The sequence below is a fragment of the Acinonyx jubatus genome, chromosome A2 (genome assembly GCF_027475565.1).
Source record: "Acinonyx jubatus isolate Ajub_Pintada_27869175 chromosome A2, VMU_Ajub_asm_v1.0, whole genome shotgun sequence".
Lineage (NCBI taxonomy): Eukaryota > Metazoa > Chordata > Mammalia > Carnivora > Felidae > Acinonyx > Acinonyx jubatus.
This window is the reverse complement of record NC_069383.1, coordinates 47569107-47587835: the sequence shown is the minus strand read 5'-3', so window position 1 is coordinate 47587835 and position 18729 is coordinate 47569107. Positions and strand designations below refer to the sequence as shown.

The window sequence follows — 18729 nt, the reverse complement described above, 5'->3', positions numbered from 1 at the left end:
CCATGTTGTTCTTGGAAGGCTGAATGAAAAGGTAATTGTAAAGTTCTTGGCCTGGGACATAGTCAGCACTCCGGACTGTGTGCTGCTAGCTGCTAATCCAAATTACAGAGAGGAAGGCTCAATCTTGGCTTGTGGTCCTGTCCCGGAAGATGTCCTTCCTTCTGCACCAGGAGGTCAGAATGTGGGTGAGGAAGGGCATGAGATACTTATGTTTATTAAAAGGAAGCATGGTCTGCCATTAGGTGAGAAGCACCCCCTCTCCCCGTCCTCCTTAGCGCTGAGTGAGGGGCTTGCTTATCTCTCAGATGGTGGTCACCTGTGGGGCTGGGAAGTAGGAAGCAGAGAAAGTAACTACAGAACGATGCTAGGCTCCTACCTGATCGGGGCTGGGTCCAGGGTGCACAGAGCAACACCAGAACAGGGGAAGCACACCCAGGGTGTGTGTCCACATTCTTCATTACCTTCCCCCGCTGGGTCCTGACCCCACTCTTTTCTGAGCCCGTGGCCTCCTGTTGAAAGGTGTCCCGGGGCCCTGCCCAGAATCTTATTCTGAGAAAATGCCCACTCTTGGGAGAAGAGACGGCAGGGTCAGTGGGAGAGATACAAGCAGCTAAGAGCAGATCCAGAGGAAACTGGAGCCTCTTGGGGAAAAAAGAATGCGCTAGCAGAATCTAAAGACGGAATTGGGCCCTTTAAGTTAGCTGGCTTTCCATTATGTTTGCAGTTTTTAAAATAAAAACTGAAAGCAAGTTGGCCGGACATGATGGCACTTGCAGATTTGGGAATTAGGAGCAGAATTTTGCTCTAAATTTGTGAAACCATGGCATAGTTTCATACTGAACACGTTCTATTCGTACCACTAGTGTTTTCCTGTCTGACTTCTTCTCCAGCCCCAGACTTCTTTCTGGTTTTCCAATTTATGCCCCTCTTGCCCTCCCCACCCCACCCACAAGCCAGCAGCTGAAGAGACAGTGCCTTTGTAGCAGAAATCTCTGGATTTTCAGCAGTGATGGTTAAGAGTCAAGGATGAGATGGGCGTGTGTGAGCTTGAGAAAGGACCGGGTGATGATGCTGTGCTCTGGGCTGGCAGTCCTTGACATTTTGAAGATTACCGGGCCCTTGACAATCAGATTTGACCACCCCACTTCTAAGATTCAAACATGTCTGAAAAGCCATATGATAAACACACTTATTCTCAGAGTGACTATTTCACCATCCAAGATGAGTGTAGGAAATTCTGACTGATTGAGTCATGGCGATTTGACATCCCCAAACTACTATGGTGAGGAATTAGAAACATTCTTCTGGTAATTCTACTGGGAAAGAAATGGTTTTAGAAAATGTCCATCAGATTTTCCACATATGTGTCTCCCCAGAGTGGAGATTAAGGTCAAAGGACTGGAGTGGAGTGAAAAAGTCAAATGCAGAAATATGTCTCTGTGTGTATACAGGAAGCCCATGCTTGGGGGGAACTGTATGCTTATTGTTTGTATTGTGTTTATTTGTTTATTTTTTTAAAACACATGATTGCTCTCTTTTTTTTTAATGTTTATTTTTATTTTTTTATTTTTATTAAAAAAATTTTTTTTAACGTTTATTTATTTTTGAGACAGAGAGAGACAGAGCATGAACGGGGGAGGGTCAGAGAGAGAGGGAGACACAGAATCAGAAACAGGCTCCAGGCTCTCAGCGGTCAGCACAGAGCCCAACGCGGGGCTCGAACTCACGGACCGCGAGATCATGACCTGAGCCGAAGTCGGATGCTTAACCGACTGAGCCACCCAGGCGCCCCTTAATGTTAATTCTTGAGAGAGAGACAGAACGTGAGCAGGACGGGGCAGAGAGAGAGAGAGAGGCACAGACCCAGAGCAGGTTCCAGGCTCTGAGCTCTTTGCACAGAGCCCAATGCGGGGCTCAAACTCGTCAACCGTGAGATCATGACCTGAGCCAAAGTCGGATGCTCAACCGACTGAGCCACCCAGGCACCCCGTGTTTGTATTGCGTTTAAAAGGCACTATTGACACCTTGAGTCATTTGCTATGTAGGAGAGATAAGTCATCTTAATCAGTGGATACCTGTAACATACTGTGAGTGTAATAGCTTTGAAAATATTGGTGATACTAAATTCATTTAGAAAGGTATCGGAAATTCCGTAGTAAAAATCTCAGTGGTGGTCAAGATGAGAGTATACCTTCTTTCTGGAATTACCTATTCAATGCAGCGGGGTGCTCACAGGAGTGTGACAATGAAGTCGCTCCAGCGTCCTCATCACTATGGAAGCACATGAGGAAAGCCTATTATGGTGTAACTGATGACTTCTGAAAATAGAACCAATTCCTAAGAAGCCAAAGGTTGCATATGAAAAACCTACAGGCAGCTCCTGCTGTAGGCTGAGCCTCTTGACCTGGCAAATTATTACTAGCTCGGTACAAGTGGTCTGTTAGCACGCAGAGGAACACCCGCTTCCTGCCAGGGGATGCAAGTCCCTGGACGTGGGAAGCTCCCACCAACCGCTTGGACCCAGACGCTGGAGATAAAGGATCTTTTGCTGCGTTAATTAGGGGCTCCAAATCTCGTCATTTCTGGCTGCTTTCTTTGCTTTTTCCTTTGCCAGTTTTTGAGCTCTGACAGCCAAATCCTAGCTGCACTAGTTAGTGGTCTGTATCCGAGGCAGGTAAGGCGCTCGGCAAATCCTGGCTAGGAAGGAGACTTCCAATATGCTCAATGGTTGTGGTCCTTTTAAATCCTGTCAGCCAGCTTGTGACGGGTCACGTGTGCACTGAGAACCGTGAAGACGATTTGCCTCACTTGAACCTTGCACTGAAAATGCAGTACTGCTGGCTAGAATAGACGTCCCTAAGGAGAATCGGATTTTTTCTCCCCTCTACTTTGGTAGGGGCCACTCAGTCAATCAAATAAGCATTAACTGAGCGCCTGCTGTATACAAACCTCTGCTTCGGGAGGCGCTAAAGAGGAAGAAGTTGCAGGGGAGCCCTGGGGTTTGGGGACAGTAGGGTGGCTTTCCACTGGGACTCACACCTCAATTCCATGCCACCAAAAGCCAGGGGACACTCACTCGGAGTAATCATGGTGGGGGTTCTGCCTTGAGCCGCGGGGGTTCTAGACCTAGAAGACAACAGGAGGCAGGTTGCCCTTGAAGAATTTTCCTGTGACCCTCTCCTTGCCTCTTAATGGATTGCAAGCATCCTTTCCACCCAAAGTCTGCCCGTCCCTCTTGTATTTGCCCATGCCTTACAGGCGGGGAAAGATGGCTTTTGTTAAGGCACAGACTCCCGGTGGAAATGACTAACTAGATTTTATGAGAAAACACCTCTTTGTCAGAAATGCTCAACACACAAGCCAAGAAGTCTCCATCCTTTCCAGGATGCCTGAAGTGAAACCCGTGTCCCAGTCATTCACTTTGACCTCTACCTCCCTTGCCTTCCCCATAACACTGAGTCTAGCAAACTCCTACTCATCCTTCACGCCCCACTCCAGCGCCCCCTTCCCTGTGAGGCCTTCCTCATCACTTTCACTCACTGCGACCAGGGGCCTGGCTCCTTCCTTTGGGCGCCCATGGCACTTGCACACATCCATCCTCTAGACGCCTTTCAACGATATTCCCTCTAGAAGCGGGGGGCTGCTGGACGGAGGGAGAGAAATTTGTCTTAACTCATCGGTGCGGACCCAGCACCTAACCGGGGCTCGGGAAACAAGCGGCGGGTCAGGAAGTTGACAAATGATCTTCCGTAAAGGCACCGGTGTGTAAATACACTATTCCTCCCTACGACAGTGCCGCTGAAAATAGGTAAACAGAGGTTACAAGTGCCGACAGCCTGAGACAGGAGGGTGACATTAAGGAAAGACGTGTTGGCCATGTTTGCTTTCTGCTTCTGGTAGCAGGAGCAGGAACTGTCGCATACTGTGATTAGGAAGACAGACGCGGCGCTGTACAAACAGCAAGAGGATATGACCCTCCCGCCAGCACGTGGTGCAGCCGCCCAAGTGCCCGTGAAGCCCAAGCGGCAGGGAGATAACGGCGGGGGCCCGGAAGGGGGGGGGGAGGGTCTATTCTTCTGGCTCCGTTACGTAACGTAAGCACTTTCTCCTTCAGGGATCATCGGGACCACTTGTTGTTTGCCTTAGTCTTCACCCGCTCATTAGAGACCTGCCACCCACCCTGCCTCGGCGGCGACAGGAAGGCTCTCCTTCCTGCACGCACGTGTTCACGCCCTGGGCCCGCGAGTGATAAATGCATGCAAACTACCGCGGAGTGTCACGTCGGGCTTTAAATGAGCATCTTGCGGGGGGCAGGGGGGGGCGGGTGGGGGGGATCGGCTCCACTGACAGAGGTCCCCACTCTCGCTTGCCCTTCCCGGACGTTGCATTTGCGCTTCCTGTGCTGTTTTCGTTGCTTTGCTTTGCCGAGGGGCCGGTGAGATGTCTCAAGTGTCGCGCGCGCGCGCGCGCGCGTGTGTGTGTGTGTGAGATCAGTGATAAGACACCGCAGAGCACTGAAAGCCAGGCGAGAAGCGAAACTTGAGGCTCCCGTTCTCAGCGGGCTTCGAGTATCAGCCAACTGACCACAGCCCCTCTAGACAACCTGCCCGGGCCTCATTTGTTGAGGCTTGCCTTGCAGTAGCGTTTACGTTGGTTATAAATGAAGACAGAATTAATACAGTCTTGGATCTAAGGAAACAGGTTTTAACGTTGTGAGGCAAATGTGTTTCATTCTTGTGCTCAACTGAGGTAGGTCAGCCTTCCCAAGGTGACCACTGAGGATGCATAGTATTATTTTTGTGGGGTACAAATATGGTGGCCAACTTTGGGCAAGATACAGCCCTTTGGGTCCTCAGGTTCCCTATCTGCAAAATGGGATGATAATGTCCACCTTACGGGGGCCGTGTGGAAATCCTGTGTTCTAATATTTATGAAGGCCTGCACTGTAGCAGGGCTCAGTTGGAGAAGCAGGGTTTTATCGTGGAGGAAGTACGGTTTTCGGAGCTGAACATACCTAGGTGGGAATACGCAGCTCTACTAATTAGCCATGTGATTCTGAATATCCTCACTATTCTTCAGTTTACTCACCAATACAGTAGAACTGATAATACCTAATTTATAAGCTTGTTATGAATGTGAAGTAAGACTGCACAGGAAACACCCAAGAACATGGCGTAAAGAAAGCCTGTCAATAGAGGTTAGGATATTTTCATCTGCATTGATGATATATCCCCCAAATTACCTTTCAGAAAGGAGGGTGTCATCTTAAATTTTATTTTATACCAAATCTCTCATACTGTAGGGTTTCTCTCTCAATTACTTTATTTTGAACGCCCAACTACTTTCTGGAAAAGACACAATAGACCTGGAATTACCATAATCAATGATAGTTTTACCCCTTGTAGAGGTCACTTAATGAAATCCTTTTTGTTTCATTTTTTAATTTTTTTTAACGTTTATTTATTTTTGAGACAGAGCATGAACGGGGGAGGGTCAGAGAGAGGGAGACACAGAATCTGAAACAGGCTCCAGGCTCTGAGCTGTCAGCACAGAGCCCGACGCGGGGCTCGAACTCACGGACCGCGAGATCATGACCTGAGCCGAAGTCGGCCGCTTAACTGACTGAGCCACCCAGGCGCCCCTAAAGGTCACTTTAAAAAGCAGCATGGCCACCTGCAGGATGACTGAAAAGCCAGCTAGTTGCTCTCATGTCACGCGAACGCATGGATGGGACTGAGATGTCCAGGGCCACATCGTACATGGACTTTTGCAGTTTTTGCTCTGAAAAGGCTAAAGAAAAAACAGTATGATGTGCTTTGGGGAAAAAGATGTCAAAAAGTGCCAAAGATACACACAGAGAATTTAAATAGACATTCCGTAAAATGCGAATTGACGAAGGTGGTGTCTCTAAATTTGTGGATTATTTTAAACCCGATTTTAAATATGCATGTATGCCTGATTTAATAATTAAATGTTATGAGTAGCTACCTGATAACTTTATTGATATCTCTACACGTTTAAATATTCAGAAACTTTGGGGGGGGGGGATCTTCTCATTAGGAAAATGGAGGCTGCCTTCTGCTGCAGGTTGCTTAAGGCCCAATATTTAGCAGACCTATTCTAAGTAAGCAGAAATGAAAATAAAGTAGGCATGGGCTACAGTGTCACCTTTATTGCTAGGGGCAGACGAAAGGGTTGTTAGCTAGCGGACCTGCTAACCACTGAACCCCGGCATTAAGCAGGCTCACCTGTGCCCAGGTACTGCGGAGCTAGACCTCCAGGAAGGCAGCTATCCACCGCCAGGGTCGTGTTCCCAAGGGCTGGCGTAAAAACCAAGAGACAGATCGTTTCTGTCTCCCCACGACACGATACAGGCTCAGGTAGAGGCCAGGAATTCACTTACTGAGGGCCCTTCACAGGCTAGGATTGGAGAAGGAGCCTTCCCCACTGACATGGTATATTGGGGCATACAGTATATATATACTCCTTTAGACTAATCTTCACTACTTCTCCAAGGCAAGGGATAACCAATGCTAAGGTTATTCCATAGCATGTGAAGGGTCCTCTTGTGCCCTCAGGGCAGGAAGGATATGGTCATCAGAACTGTTGGCATCAGCATGCTGCTTTTGACCCTCTAGGTCAACCGAACAGCTCTGATCAGAGAAGCCAGGAGTGGAGAGATTGCAGATGCTTCATGACTGAGAATTTAAGGAGTCCTGGAAATGTCTACCAGGAGAGCTTTCATAGGACTTTCTAGAGCAACCTCTGTCTTTTCAGTTGAGAGAACTAAGGCCAGTCTGGGAAGAGGTCGGGGAGCAGCTACAAATCACCCAGGAAACAGAGTTTCCAGATTTTCTGTATTACAACATTTCCATAGTTTATTTCAATTAGTTGTTTAATGTTTGCCTTCCTTGCTGGACTGAAGGCACCCGGAAAGCGGGGACTGGGCTTGTCTTGCTCACGGCTGCATCTTTATCATAAAACACAGTGCCTGCGACATGCGTATTTGCTCAAGGGATGGATGGATAGATGGGTGGGTGGGTGGATGGGTGGGGAGTGGCAGAGAGATGACTTAAGAAAATTGTAAAAATTAGAGATAACGTATATAAGGGACCCACCTCAGAACCTGGAATGTACCAGGCGCTTAAAGATTCCTTTCCAGGCTTGGTGGGAGACCTCTCTCCTTCTTCTGTCCCTGCACTAGGACTCCCTCTATTTGACTCCAAATACGGGATGGCCAAGAAATCTTTCTTTCCTACCCAGTAGCAGCATTGCCAAGACCATGATTTATGAGAAGCTTTCATGAGCATTTAGTCTGTCGCTGCCCCACAACCATTAGATATCTGAAGAGACGCAAACGCCCACAGTGAACTCAAAGAAAGATGTTGTTGCAACAGGAGAACAAAGTGGCTCTTCTGAATGGTAGGAGCAGAGCTGGCCGGTGGGAGAGCTAACTTGTCTTCTCTATGGAAGAAGCCTTCTTCAGGAAGGAGAGGAATAAAAGAATAATTGTCAAGAAATAACCGAGTGTGGTAATGTCTTTTTCTTGTCCGTTCCAACAACGCTTTTTGGCCTAATCTTGGTACGTAACATGCCACTTTTCTGCCTTGCGCTATGGTTACCTGCACATGTGGCCAGGAGCTGCGTGCCCAGCAGGCAGGCAGTTTGTGTCTGTAGAATGAATGAACGATGTCTTTATTTCATCTCCTAGCTGATTCCTTGTGGTTAGCTTCTGCATCTTGCCTTTATATCCACCCCAGTGCCTAGTACGGTATTTTGTGCCAACTAGGCTGTAAGCTGTAGGTAAATATTTGTTGGATGAATAAATGAATGCCCAAAAGGGCTTCTGGAGGAAAGCCAAGAAGGCATTCCTCTGATGAAAAGAATTTGTAAAGAGGCAGGCAGATGCTGGAAGGGAGAATGTCAGGGCGGGGGCCAGAGGAGGAGAGACAGGCCTCTAGGCTGAATGGAGGTCGTGGGTGTGGGGGTTGTCCCTAAAGAAATAGCAGAGGAGGAATGATAAAGGAGGAAATTATCCACCAGGAAAGCAGCTCCATCATGCTGGGAGGAAACAGCATTTTTGTAGAAACATAGGGCGAGGAAGTAGGGAGAGGGCCCCGAGAGAGAAGGGAGAGTTGGGATGAGGCGAGCGGTTCGGCAGGAGGTAATGACAATGATATCCAAATTACAGCTCCTGTGTCTTTTACTTCCCTTGACCCTCGTCACTGCCTCCCGCGCGCGCACACACACACACACACACACACACACACCCCTTACTGGAAAGAGATGTTCACCTCCATATCACTGCCATACCACCCAGAAGAGGTATGCACAGTCACAAGTTCTATTTATTGTCTTTCCTTCACCCTTCATCTCACTCCCTCTCACCTACCCACACTCTACTGCAAGTTCATCAAAACCCCCCTCCCTTGTTCCTGAAGCAATGGGTCCTCAAGCTTATCTTGCTCAAACAGCTCCTGATACTACTGGCCACTTCTCCCTTTCTAATTGTTTCTGGCCTTGCCTTTCATGTCAGCCCATCTTGTGGTTTCTCCCTATCTCTCTGGTCTCTGTCATGCCCCTTTCACTCTCATGCTTTAACTGTTGGTGCTCCTTGGGGCTTCCATCAAAGGCCTTCTTCCCTCCCTCTGAATGCTCATCCGACGTCATGTCGTCCACTTTAGCGGCCATCTGCATGTTGTGGTTTCCATTTCTAGATCCCCAGCCCAGTTCTCTCTTCTGAACTCCAAGCCTCCTAGATATGTTTACTTGGCTGTCCTATGGATGTCTCTTTCCAACAGGGAAAAGCCAAATGCATCGCCATCTGCTAAACCTGCTTCTTCTCCCACCCGCCTTATTTCTGTGAATGGCATCACTATCCATCCAGTTGCTGACACCAAAACCATTTGTCTTCTTCTGCCCAACCCCAGCGTGATTTTCTCTCCTTTCCTTCTCTGTCCACATCCAGTTCATCACCAAGTCCTGTGGATTCTCTACCTTTCTGATGCCTTTTGAATCCACCCCATTTTCTTCATCTCCACTGCCACCATTCAAGTTCAGACCACCAGTGTCACCTGCCCCACTTACTGCCTAGCTCCATGACTCCCCCCCCCCCCCCGCTTATCTTCTCTCCCTGCCATCTTCTCTTCCTCCAGTCCTGTTTCACACTGCAACTGGAGTGATCTTCTTAAAGTGCAAAATGGATGCTGTGTCTTCCCTGCTTGTATTTCCCCTTCCCTCTGGAACAAAAGTAAGCCCTTAGCATGGTTTTAAAAGCCTTTAATTATCTGGTGCCTACTTATCTCTCTAATTCCTAGTTACTCTGAAACATGCACACGCACGTGCACACACACACCATAGTCTATATATTTGGCCAGCAGGCTGAACCACTTCTAGCTGTCAATGTCATGTTCTGCTTTGCCTCTGGTCCTGCCAGGCCCTACCTTGGTCTGTGAGTCATACTCCATGAGCCCATTTGTCCAAAAAGGCACTCCTTGCCGTTGGCTACTGTAGTAGATACCTAGGTGATAGAACATCTCTTTGACTAGGCTTAATGTGCCGTTGTACCAGAAGTTAGTTATGCTTCCTTTAGTCTTTGGAGGCTGTAAGCCTTGATGGTAGATTCTAGTCCCCTGGGACTACTCTTGAAGGAGCCCTGGACAGGACTGCTCAAGGCCAGAGGTAACTGGCCAAGGCATGGGGAATGCCTACCCTCACTCAGCCTTCCCAAGATTGGGAAATTCTGCCATGGACACTCCTCCTATACATCACCTGCCTCTTTATTTGTTGTATCCCTTGACAGAATGCAAGGTTTGAGTCAGGGAACAATGTCTGTCTTTCACTTACCCACTCTATATTAAGAATCTGTATATCCTGGGATACAACATTGGGGGCCATTCCTGTTGTACTGTCTGTGCCTGCCAAGGGATGAGTTGTGGCTGAACTCAGCCTGGACTCCCCTCACCATGTGCTCTGGCGCGGGGGCTCTGCCTCGCAGAGCAAGCATCTTCCTCACACAAAGGTGCTATCTGATTGCGAAGCCATTGCCAAGCCAGATTGAAAAGGGTGCCTTTTTCTAATTCACAAAAGGTACTCAATAGGCTAATGGTGATCCAGGCATCAGAGAACAAGATATGTGAGGCTCTTGCTCTCACAGCACTGTCTAAACAAAGAAATATATAAGCACTCAGTAAAAATAATTCAGATGGTGAAAAGACCGCAAGGAATGAGAGACTATCTGAAAGACAGCATTAGATAAGATGGTCCAGGAAGACATCGCTGAAGAGCCAGAACATTTAAGCTGAGATCCAGATGATAATGAGGCCAACCATGGGGAAATCAGAAGGAAGAGACAGTGTGAGATCTTTAAGACTGCAATGATCTTGATGGACTCAAGGATTGAAAGAAAGGCCAGAGTGGCTGAGGTATAGTGAGCAAGAGGGGACGACCAGGGAGAGGTGGCCAGGGGCCAGATCATACAGAACTTTGTAAGCCTACTTGCCTTTTTCACTGAGGTGTCCCCACGGCCTGGCTCATTGTATGTGTTCATTAAATACCTGTTGAATGAAAGAATCTCATCATGCCTCTGTATACAGAATAAGTGCCCAGAACAGAAGCTCTGTGTGGCCCCAGTGCCCTCTAGTGACCACAGACTCCAGCCCAAGGCCCTTCGTAGCTTCATCGTCTTCAGAAAAATCTCAGCTTAGTCGTGTCCTTGGGGCCCAGCCAAGTTTCTGGAATTTGTCTTACTAACTTATTACTTTCTGTTAGTTTCTGGAATTTGTCTTATTAATTATTCTCTGCAAGGAGGACGAAATCAGCTACAAAAATCCCTGACGTATGATCCACTGTGAGATGCACCCAGGCCTCCATTCTCTACCCAAGCAGCAGTTTTAAAAGAGAATACAAGGCTGCCTGATTTCTCAGGGGTTGCAGGGAACCTGTATAGATGGCAGGCATTGGAACACATTTTTGTATTCCCTAGCCAGTGTGACAACAAGAAATCTCTGTAGCAGCCTTCACATCTCAATGTGTTGTAGCAGTTAGGACGATCTCTAGGTCATTGTGCAGCCCAGGGATGGCACCATTTGGCTGGAATGCCTGACGAGCCACAGGCTGCACACTCTGGCTTGCACATAACCTCTGAAGACCGGAGCTTGGGCATAGGGTGTGTGTCAAGGGCGTATTGCAGCATGTGCACAAAGGTGACATAGTACTCCTCCTGTCATTGTTCAGTTTCATTTGAATCCCACCCATTCTGGGCCCATTAAGCTAATCACCCAACAGATTTGCAACTGTGATCTCATTGCGAGGCCATCCCATGTCTGATTGAAAAACCCGTTTTCCACCCAACTTCCCTGGGAAAAAAAAAGTCACCAACTGCAGCCCATTTGCAAATGTGTGCGTTAATAAATCAAAAGTGACAGCAGAGACCTGGCCCTTCTGGGACAGGGGATGGCAGAAGGAGGGGCCAATCCTTTCACCCCCCGTCTCCAAATGACCCCCCACCCCAAGCTGCAATAATTTATGCAGCTTTGGTTGAAGTATCCTTAAGGATGGGTCATCTCCAGCTTTCTTGGTAGATCATTCTCTAAATTGGTGAATCTTTCACTGCTCACATTTTCCAAAGGCCCTGCATGTGTTTCTCTTGTTGATCTAGTCATATACCACTGAGCCGACCGAAGGAATCTGGCTCTCCTTGATGTTTACAGGTATTTCCTCTTTAGTTGTCACTTACTCGAGTGTAGCACCTGGCGTTCTCTAATTTTTCTTCATTAATCAGTCCCCAAATTCCTTTACACTTGCTCCTCAGGTGATTCCATCCAGTCAATGTATTTCTGGAGCTGAAAATGCCTGGAAGAGTAGAGCCTTCCAGCCACCGCCATCAACATGAATGGGATTAGCGCGTTTCTACCTTACTCCGTGGCCATATGTTTCCACGGGTTCATGCCCAGGATCATTCTGTGCTCCTGTGTGCTTCCCTGCCAATACATATTTAGGCTTCTCTCTGTGTTTTCTAATTGAGTCTTGAATGCACAAAATGAAAACCTATGTTGACAATAGCTAGTGTTGGTGAAGGTGTGGGGACACAGGCATTTTTCCATACACTGTTGAGAGTTCCACCTTCTGAAGCCCATTTTAACAGCTTTTTTTTAAAGTTTTTTTTTTTTAACGTTTATTTATTTTTGAGAGAGAAAGACAGAGCATGAGTGGGGAAGGGGCGGAGAGAGAGAGGGAGGCACGGAATCTGACACTGGCTCCAGGCCCTGAGCTGTCAGCAGAGAGCCCGACGCGGGGCTCAAACTCGGAAACGGCGAGATCATGACCTGAGCTGAAGTCGGTGGCTTAACCGACTGAGCCACCCAGGCGCCCCCCATTTTAACAGCTTTTTAGACAAAACATATGCAGATCCTTCAGCCAGCATTTAACATATGTATCATTGCAGCTTTGTTTATAGTAACAGAAAATTGAAAATAGCCTAAATAGTCATCAGTTGGAAACTGTTACATTAATGAATTAAATGCATTTGGGTATGCTCATGGAATGGAGACCAAGCCATAGTTCAAAAAATTAGGACCTTACAGATCTCTGTGTGCTGACATGGAAAAATGCCTAAGGAATGTCATTAAGGTCAAAAGCAAATTGCAGAACAGTAGATAGGATAAGAGACCATTTTTATAAATTTTTATTCTAGCCACTTACAGGACAAAATCTAGGCAGAGTCACATCAATGGATTAAGGGTACTTTTTCTGAGTAGGAGGCTTTCTAAGATACACATTTTTTATTTGTTGGAACTTTTCTGTTTTTCACAAGTGTGTATTCCTTTTAAGTTTAGTAGAAACAGTAGTGATCTTAAATTATTTTTGTGATGCTCTTGGTCTAGAGAGGTGTCTTTTTATGAGGGCTCTCTATTCTCTCTATTGCCCCTGTTGTCCTCGCCCTGGGTCTCAGGCATAGTAGACCTTTCCACGTGCCGACACCGGGATTCTTCCTCCTTCCCCCAAAGCTCAGAATGGCGGTGCTGCTCTTCAAAGCTTTAGTTACTTGAGGACATAAGTTTTCTTGATCACTTCCAAGTTTTAACGTGCACCTCCAGGCCCCTTTAACCAGCTTTGCTTTGCTTTTTGTTTACTATGTTTGGATTCTCTATAGATGATTTCCTTTGAGTGGTCTTGTTACCTATTTTTGTAAGATTTTGATCATTTTCTAAGCATCTATATCTTTTTTCTCTCCCTCTGCCCCGCCCCTTCTTTAATGAGAGGAGATACCTGTTTCCTGGCCTGCTTAGAATTGCTCATTAATCTTTATTTCACACAATTTTTAACAGAGGGCCAAGGGGATTGGGCACAGCCTTTTGCTACAGAAGCTCTTGTCTTGTTTCTTTTGCCCTCAGTCTTTGCTCTTCCTGGACTAAAACTGTGCAGGCTACCTATGTAATTGTAAGAATTTTATTAAGAATTATATTAAGAATTGGGTCTTTTTACTTATACTTTGTATTCAGGGTGGTGATTTATTTAGACAGCATGTTAAAAAAGAGAAACCACCAGGGTGCACCTGGCTGGCTCAGTTGGTGAAGCATGCAACTCTTGATCTCAGGGTTATGAGTTCAAGCCCCATGTTGGGTATAGAGATTACGTAAAAATAAAATCTTAAAAAGAAGAGAGAAACCATTAAGCACTCCCATGAATTTATTTCTTATTAATTTAAATTTTTATACAAGCAGCATGAACAGAAAATTAGAAAATGCAGGTAAGCCAATGAAGAGAAAAACAGAAGCTGCCTAAATTTTCACTCTCAGGTATAGCGACTATTTAATAATTGGTTCTATAGCCTTATAGATAACTCCTATGCAGATAAATCTTTTCTAAAAATGGGATTAAATTTGATAAATTATTTTATAACCTGATTTAATACTTCACGTAGCATAAATATTTGTCTACGTCATTAAGGAAAGAAAATAATAGGAAGCATAGAATTTACTACATGCCAGGCGCTAGATTAAGTGTTTCATACATATTAGCCTCACAACATGCTATATGTTGGGTAGCACGATTACTCCCATTTTATAGATAAAACAGCTGAGGCACAGTGAGATGAGGTAAATTGCCTAAGGTCATATAGCTATAATAAATGACAGTACTAGGTCTGGAACCTAGACTACCGCTAGCTGCAGAGGCCGTGCTCTGGACCACAAAGCTCTGACCCACACTGTTATTTTCCATGGCTATGTTATATGATAATTTACCTAACCACTTCCTTCTTTCTGGGCTTTTGGATCCACTGTTGTCCACAAAACAGCAATGAAAACCTCCTTCATGTATTCATCTTTGTATGTGTGCTCATTTACTACCCCAGGCTAAATCCCCATGGATAGAATTGCTGGCTGGGTCCAGGAGTTGGGATACCTATTAGTCAGTATTTTAAGCAATATATTTCCTATGTCTCTTTTGACCCTTATAAATTCATTGTTCTTTTCCAAAAGCATATACCTGTCTTTTGGATTCAGCGATAGTTTTTTTTTTTCCTTAAACATGAAGCTTCTTCTCTTCTACTTCCTCTCCCTTCCTTCTGCATCATGCCCATTTCTCGAAAATGTTTCACAAAGTAATACACTTTCCCGAAGCCTTAGGCTTTATGTTGTCAGCACTTCCAGTACCTTCCACCTCCTGCACTGTAACTCTTCGATGGGGTCAGGTACACAGATGAACTACTGCCCGCCCTTTGGCTTGATGTCAGTCCTTCATATGGCTATTTTTTTTTCCTTTTCCCTGCTTTATTACGTCTTTCCAGATTCACAAGAATTGAAGTAGCAAACCTGCTTCACGGCATGTTTTTTTTTCTGGACTCAATACATGCAAATGAGGGTGGGCTGCCTGGCAAGGATGACTGATGTGTTCGAAGCCTGGAAGACAGAGTTTCCTGCTCTCATCCCACCTTGGCCTCCACTCCTTGTATGACCTTGAGAAAGCCACTTAATCATTCTGCGTTTCATTTTCCTCATTTGGCAAATGAGGAGGGTGAACTAAATGACCTAGAAAACCTATTCCCGGTTTGAAAAAAAAAAAAAAGTGTCAGGCTATCCCAGAGTAAAGTAGAGCTTTGAGAAATATTGTTTGAAACTGGGGCGAATGTGCAAGTTGGTGGAGCAGCGTTGGAGGCCGCTAAAGATTTGTTTCAACGCATTAAAAATATTTTGTGCCTTGTCTCTTAACCAAGGTTTCCTAACAGTGTGCTTTAGTGGTTTCTGAAACATGTCTCTAAGACCAAGGTAATTATAGTTGTTCCACTGAAGCATGACAAATGGCCTCTCACTTTGAATTCTTTAATGGGAAAGAAAAACCTTCCATGACAACAGCACTGGAACTTAATTACAGGCTCCAGATCCAGGGGCAAGACTAGAGATGGCCATGGCTGGGGTCAAGGGACAGAAGACAGCCTGGGAAGAACCGGGACAGGGCAATGTAACAATGACAACATCAGTGGAGCTACATCCAGAACTTGCTATTTGCCAGGCGCTGTCCCAAGAACTTGAGATGTGGGGGTCTCATTCAGTTCCCACAGTGACCCTAAGAGATAGGTTATGAGGTAGGCACTTTGACTTCTTCTCTTTTACAGCGATGAGTATTGGCAGGCTTAAAGAATTTAAGTAACCCGATTCAAGTTATTCAGCCAGTCATTGTGGGAGGTAAAATTTGAACCTTGAGGCTTCTCGGACGTCACACAGGCTTTTTGAATATGTGTTACATGCCAGGCACCCTTCTCAGGCCTGGAGATGCACCAGTGAATGAAGTTCCTGCTTGTATGGAGTTGGGCTATTCGTGGGATGAGCCCAGTAACAACAAGCCAACAAATCGATAAATAATTTCAGGTGGCAATAAATGCGATGAAGGAGAGTGCCGAGAGCTAGGGGTAGGCTACTTTACACAAGATTGTCAGGGGAGGCCCCCGGGAGGTGACCTGTGAGCCAAGCCCTACATAATGGAGGAAGTCAGCCATGCAAAGATGTATCCGAAAGCATTTTATGTGGACCATCCACAAGAGCAGTGGCTGGGGGCTCGGAAGAGCATGGCTTGCTCTGGGAACAGAGAGAAAGTTAGCCTTTCTGGGGGAGTGTAGAAGGGCAAAATGTCTGCAGAGATGTCAAAGAGGTGGACAGGCACCAGATGACCCAAGACCTTGAAGGCCACAGCAAGAGGTTTGTATCTCTTATTCCAAACGCAGAAGGAAGACACTGCAGAATGTCCAGCAGGGGCGTATTGTGATCTCTGGTCTCCGTAGGGGGCCTTCTTCACTTCTCCATGATACCGCTAACGCGAACAACTGGCAAGGGGTAGATTGTTTCTGTAGCAGGCAGGTCAAGCAAAAGTTATCAAGTTGGGAGTCAGTGTTTCAGATGAAACAAAATTCTGGGTTTTTCACGAAACAGCCAGATTGTGATGGACAGGGAGGGATCCTGGAGTCTAGGCTTTTGACTTCAGTCAAGAAGACCGTAGGAGACCCAAGGAGAGCATCTGAGCTATCCTTAAAACCTGCGTAAAGGAGATTCCTTCTCTTTGGGGACCTTCCCTTAATAGGCAGAGACTGGCATTCTAGGCACTGAACATTCTTGACCACTTCTTGGTCTGGGGATTGTGCTCTCGCCTCAGAGAACAAATCTCATCCAGAAGAGTAAGACGTTAGAGCTTCGTTGTAGATGACATCTCGGAGATTTACATTTCTATTCGATCTGGTCACCCTGGTGATCTAGTGGTGAGGATTCATGCAATCTTGTGTGTGTGTGTGCGTGTGTGTGTGTATGTGTGTGTGTGTTTATCTTTGAAAAATATTTTTGAAAATGCCCTCAACATTTTAACATACAGGACCTGGCTTTTCTGGTGAGGTGGCATTGTATGGATGTTTCTATTTTATTATAAACTCAGCAACTTGATTTATTTTATTTGGGTGCTTTTAATAAACAAATACCCCTTACAATTTAATTCATTGAAACTTAATAAAATTTAATTAATTTAATACAATTTAATTCATTAAAATTGGTTTCTGTCATATATAGAGTGAAATTAGTGGCTTGTTTGGGTTAAAAGCTCACTATTCTAAGATATTGTTCTACTTTGGCAAAACTATTAAGAATGTCACTTTTATCAGCAAACCAAGTTTGAATAAGAACACAAACCATTATTAATGCACTGTATTTGTGTGTGCACTTACGTGGCTGATTATTCATAGATAGGTTCCTGGCAATGTGGGCCTAAGGATACAGATTTATGTGAATGAAAACTACATTCAGAGGCATTTAGTTGCCTCTGTGATCAGGTGGGCCCCAGAGAGCAAGACATTAATTGTGAAAGAATTTAATTTAAGCTACACAACTGTAATTAAGTAGGATTTGGGGAAGTTCACCACTCTTGAGTTAGTTTTTATATAAATAGCGTATTTGTTTCTCAGGAAAAATTCTCAAACTGTCTCCATGCATGAGGTTAGAGAATTTCTGGTCCTTGGCATGAAACTCGTTGGTGACAGTAGCATAAGGACAAGGGCAGTGGGAGGATGGCTGTGTGATACCTTGGGGGTGCAGGATGACAAGAACAGTTTCCTCGTAAAAGGTGCCGAATTCGAGGACTCTTAATGTTCCCTCCAGCTCGGTGTTCTGTGATTTGAGGGAAAGGATTCTCCCCTCTGGCTGCTTAAGTTACCAATGTTTTACCAAGGCCTTAGCTACATGCTCAGGAAGGCTGTAATAACTCCATCACAATTATAAATTCAGCTGTCAGCACTGGGATTGTTGAATCGACTGAACAAGCAGATTTTTCTCCCATTGTCTGTTTTCTAGATTGATGAATAACAATTTCATCCTCTCCATTTTATTGTAACTCTTTCACTCTGACACTTTGGATTGCTGAGAGGTGTTCTAGAAATTTCCTAAGTCACACACTGGAATAAATTCAAGGAGATAATGCGATTCCAATTGAATCATCAGTGTCTCTGCTGTCAGACCCAGTCATTTTAGGAGTTCAGTTGGTTGAGTTGCACAACTTCCCAGATTTAATATTACATACTTGCCCCTTTACGTCTTGCCCTCAAGTCTTAATAAATGGGCTAAAGGTCTGATGGGAAACTGTGAGATAAATTATATGTTTATTATGCCAAGTTAAGTAAATACTCTTTGAAAGGATTACTGGAGGGTACAATCAAGTTAATTGCTTTAAAAATCTTTTTTGATTTACTGGGCTCTATGAAAATGGTTAAGCAATTGATTTCTGTCATGGTAAGTGATCTGAAGAGAGTGCTGTTGGGTCCACAAGGGTTGCCATGTACATTTCCTCCCTCATGGCTGGAACTGTCCCATAAATGAGCAGAGAGGGCCCCCTGGGACCAGAATGCAAGTACTACTGACAGACTGTTGTTCCTCCGAAGGAGACACATGTTGACAGTTTGACGTTCAGGCTGACAGATTGATTTTTTTCCCCTTTTTTATTCTAGATGCTGAAGAATACCAGCCTCCAATATGGAAATCGTACTGTGAGTATTTGAAATGAGAATCTCTTCAGATGTCCTCAGTAGGCCTGCCTTTTGAACAATTCTTGCCTTTGATTTAATGAACACAAGCAGTCCCGCATCACAGCACTGAAAACCCAAATCTTGCTTTTTCCGCTAAGGAAGAAGTCACGGTGAACTGCACAGCCCTCTCCCTTGGCCAGGACCCTCAAGAGCAGGCTGCCTGTGACCTACTT

The 18729-nt window shown here is 45.6% G+C and overlaps 1 protein-coding gene across 3 annotated transcripts in view; it reads left to right on the top strand.

The window, feature by feature from the left end:
* CHN2 (chimerin 2) overlaps window positions 1–18729 on the top strand; it is a 300090-nt gene that overhangs the window by 134707 nt on the left and 146654 nt on the right. For all 3 annotated transcript variants that reach the window (XM_053218272.1, XM_027075183.2, XM_053218273.1), the window contains exon 2: window positions 18479–18517. In XM_053218272.1, coding sequence (XP_053074247.1) covers window positions 18479–18517 — 39 coding nt within the window. The remainder of the gene's footprint in view (window positions 1–18478; window positions 18518–18729) is intronic.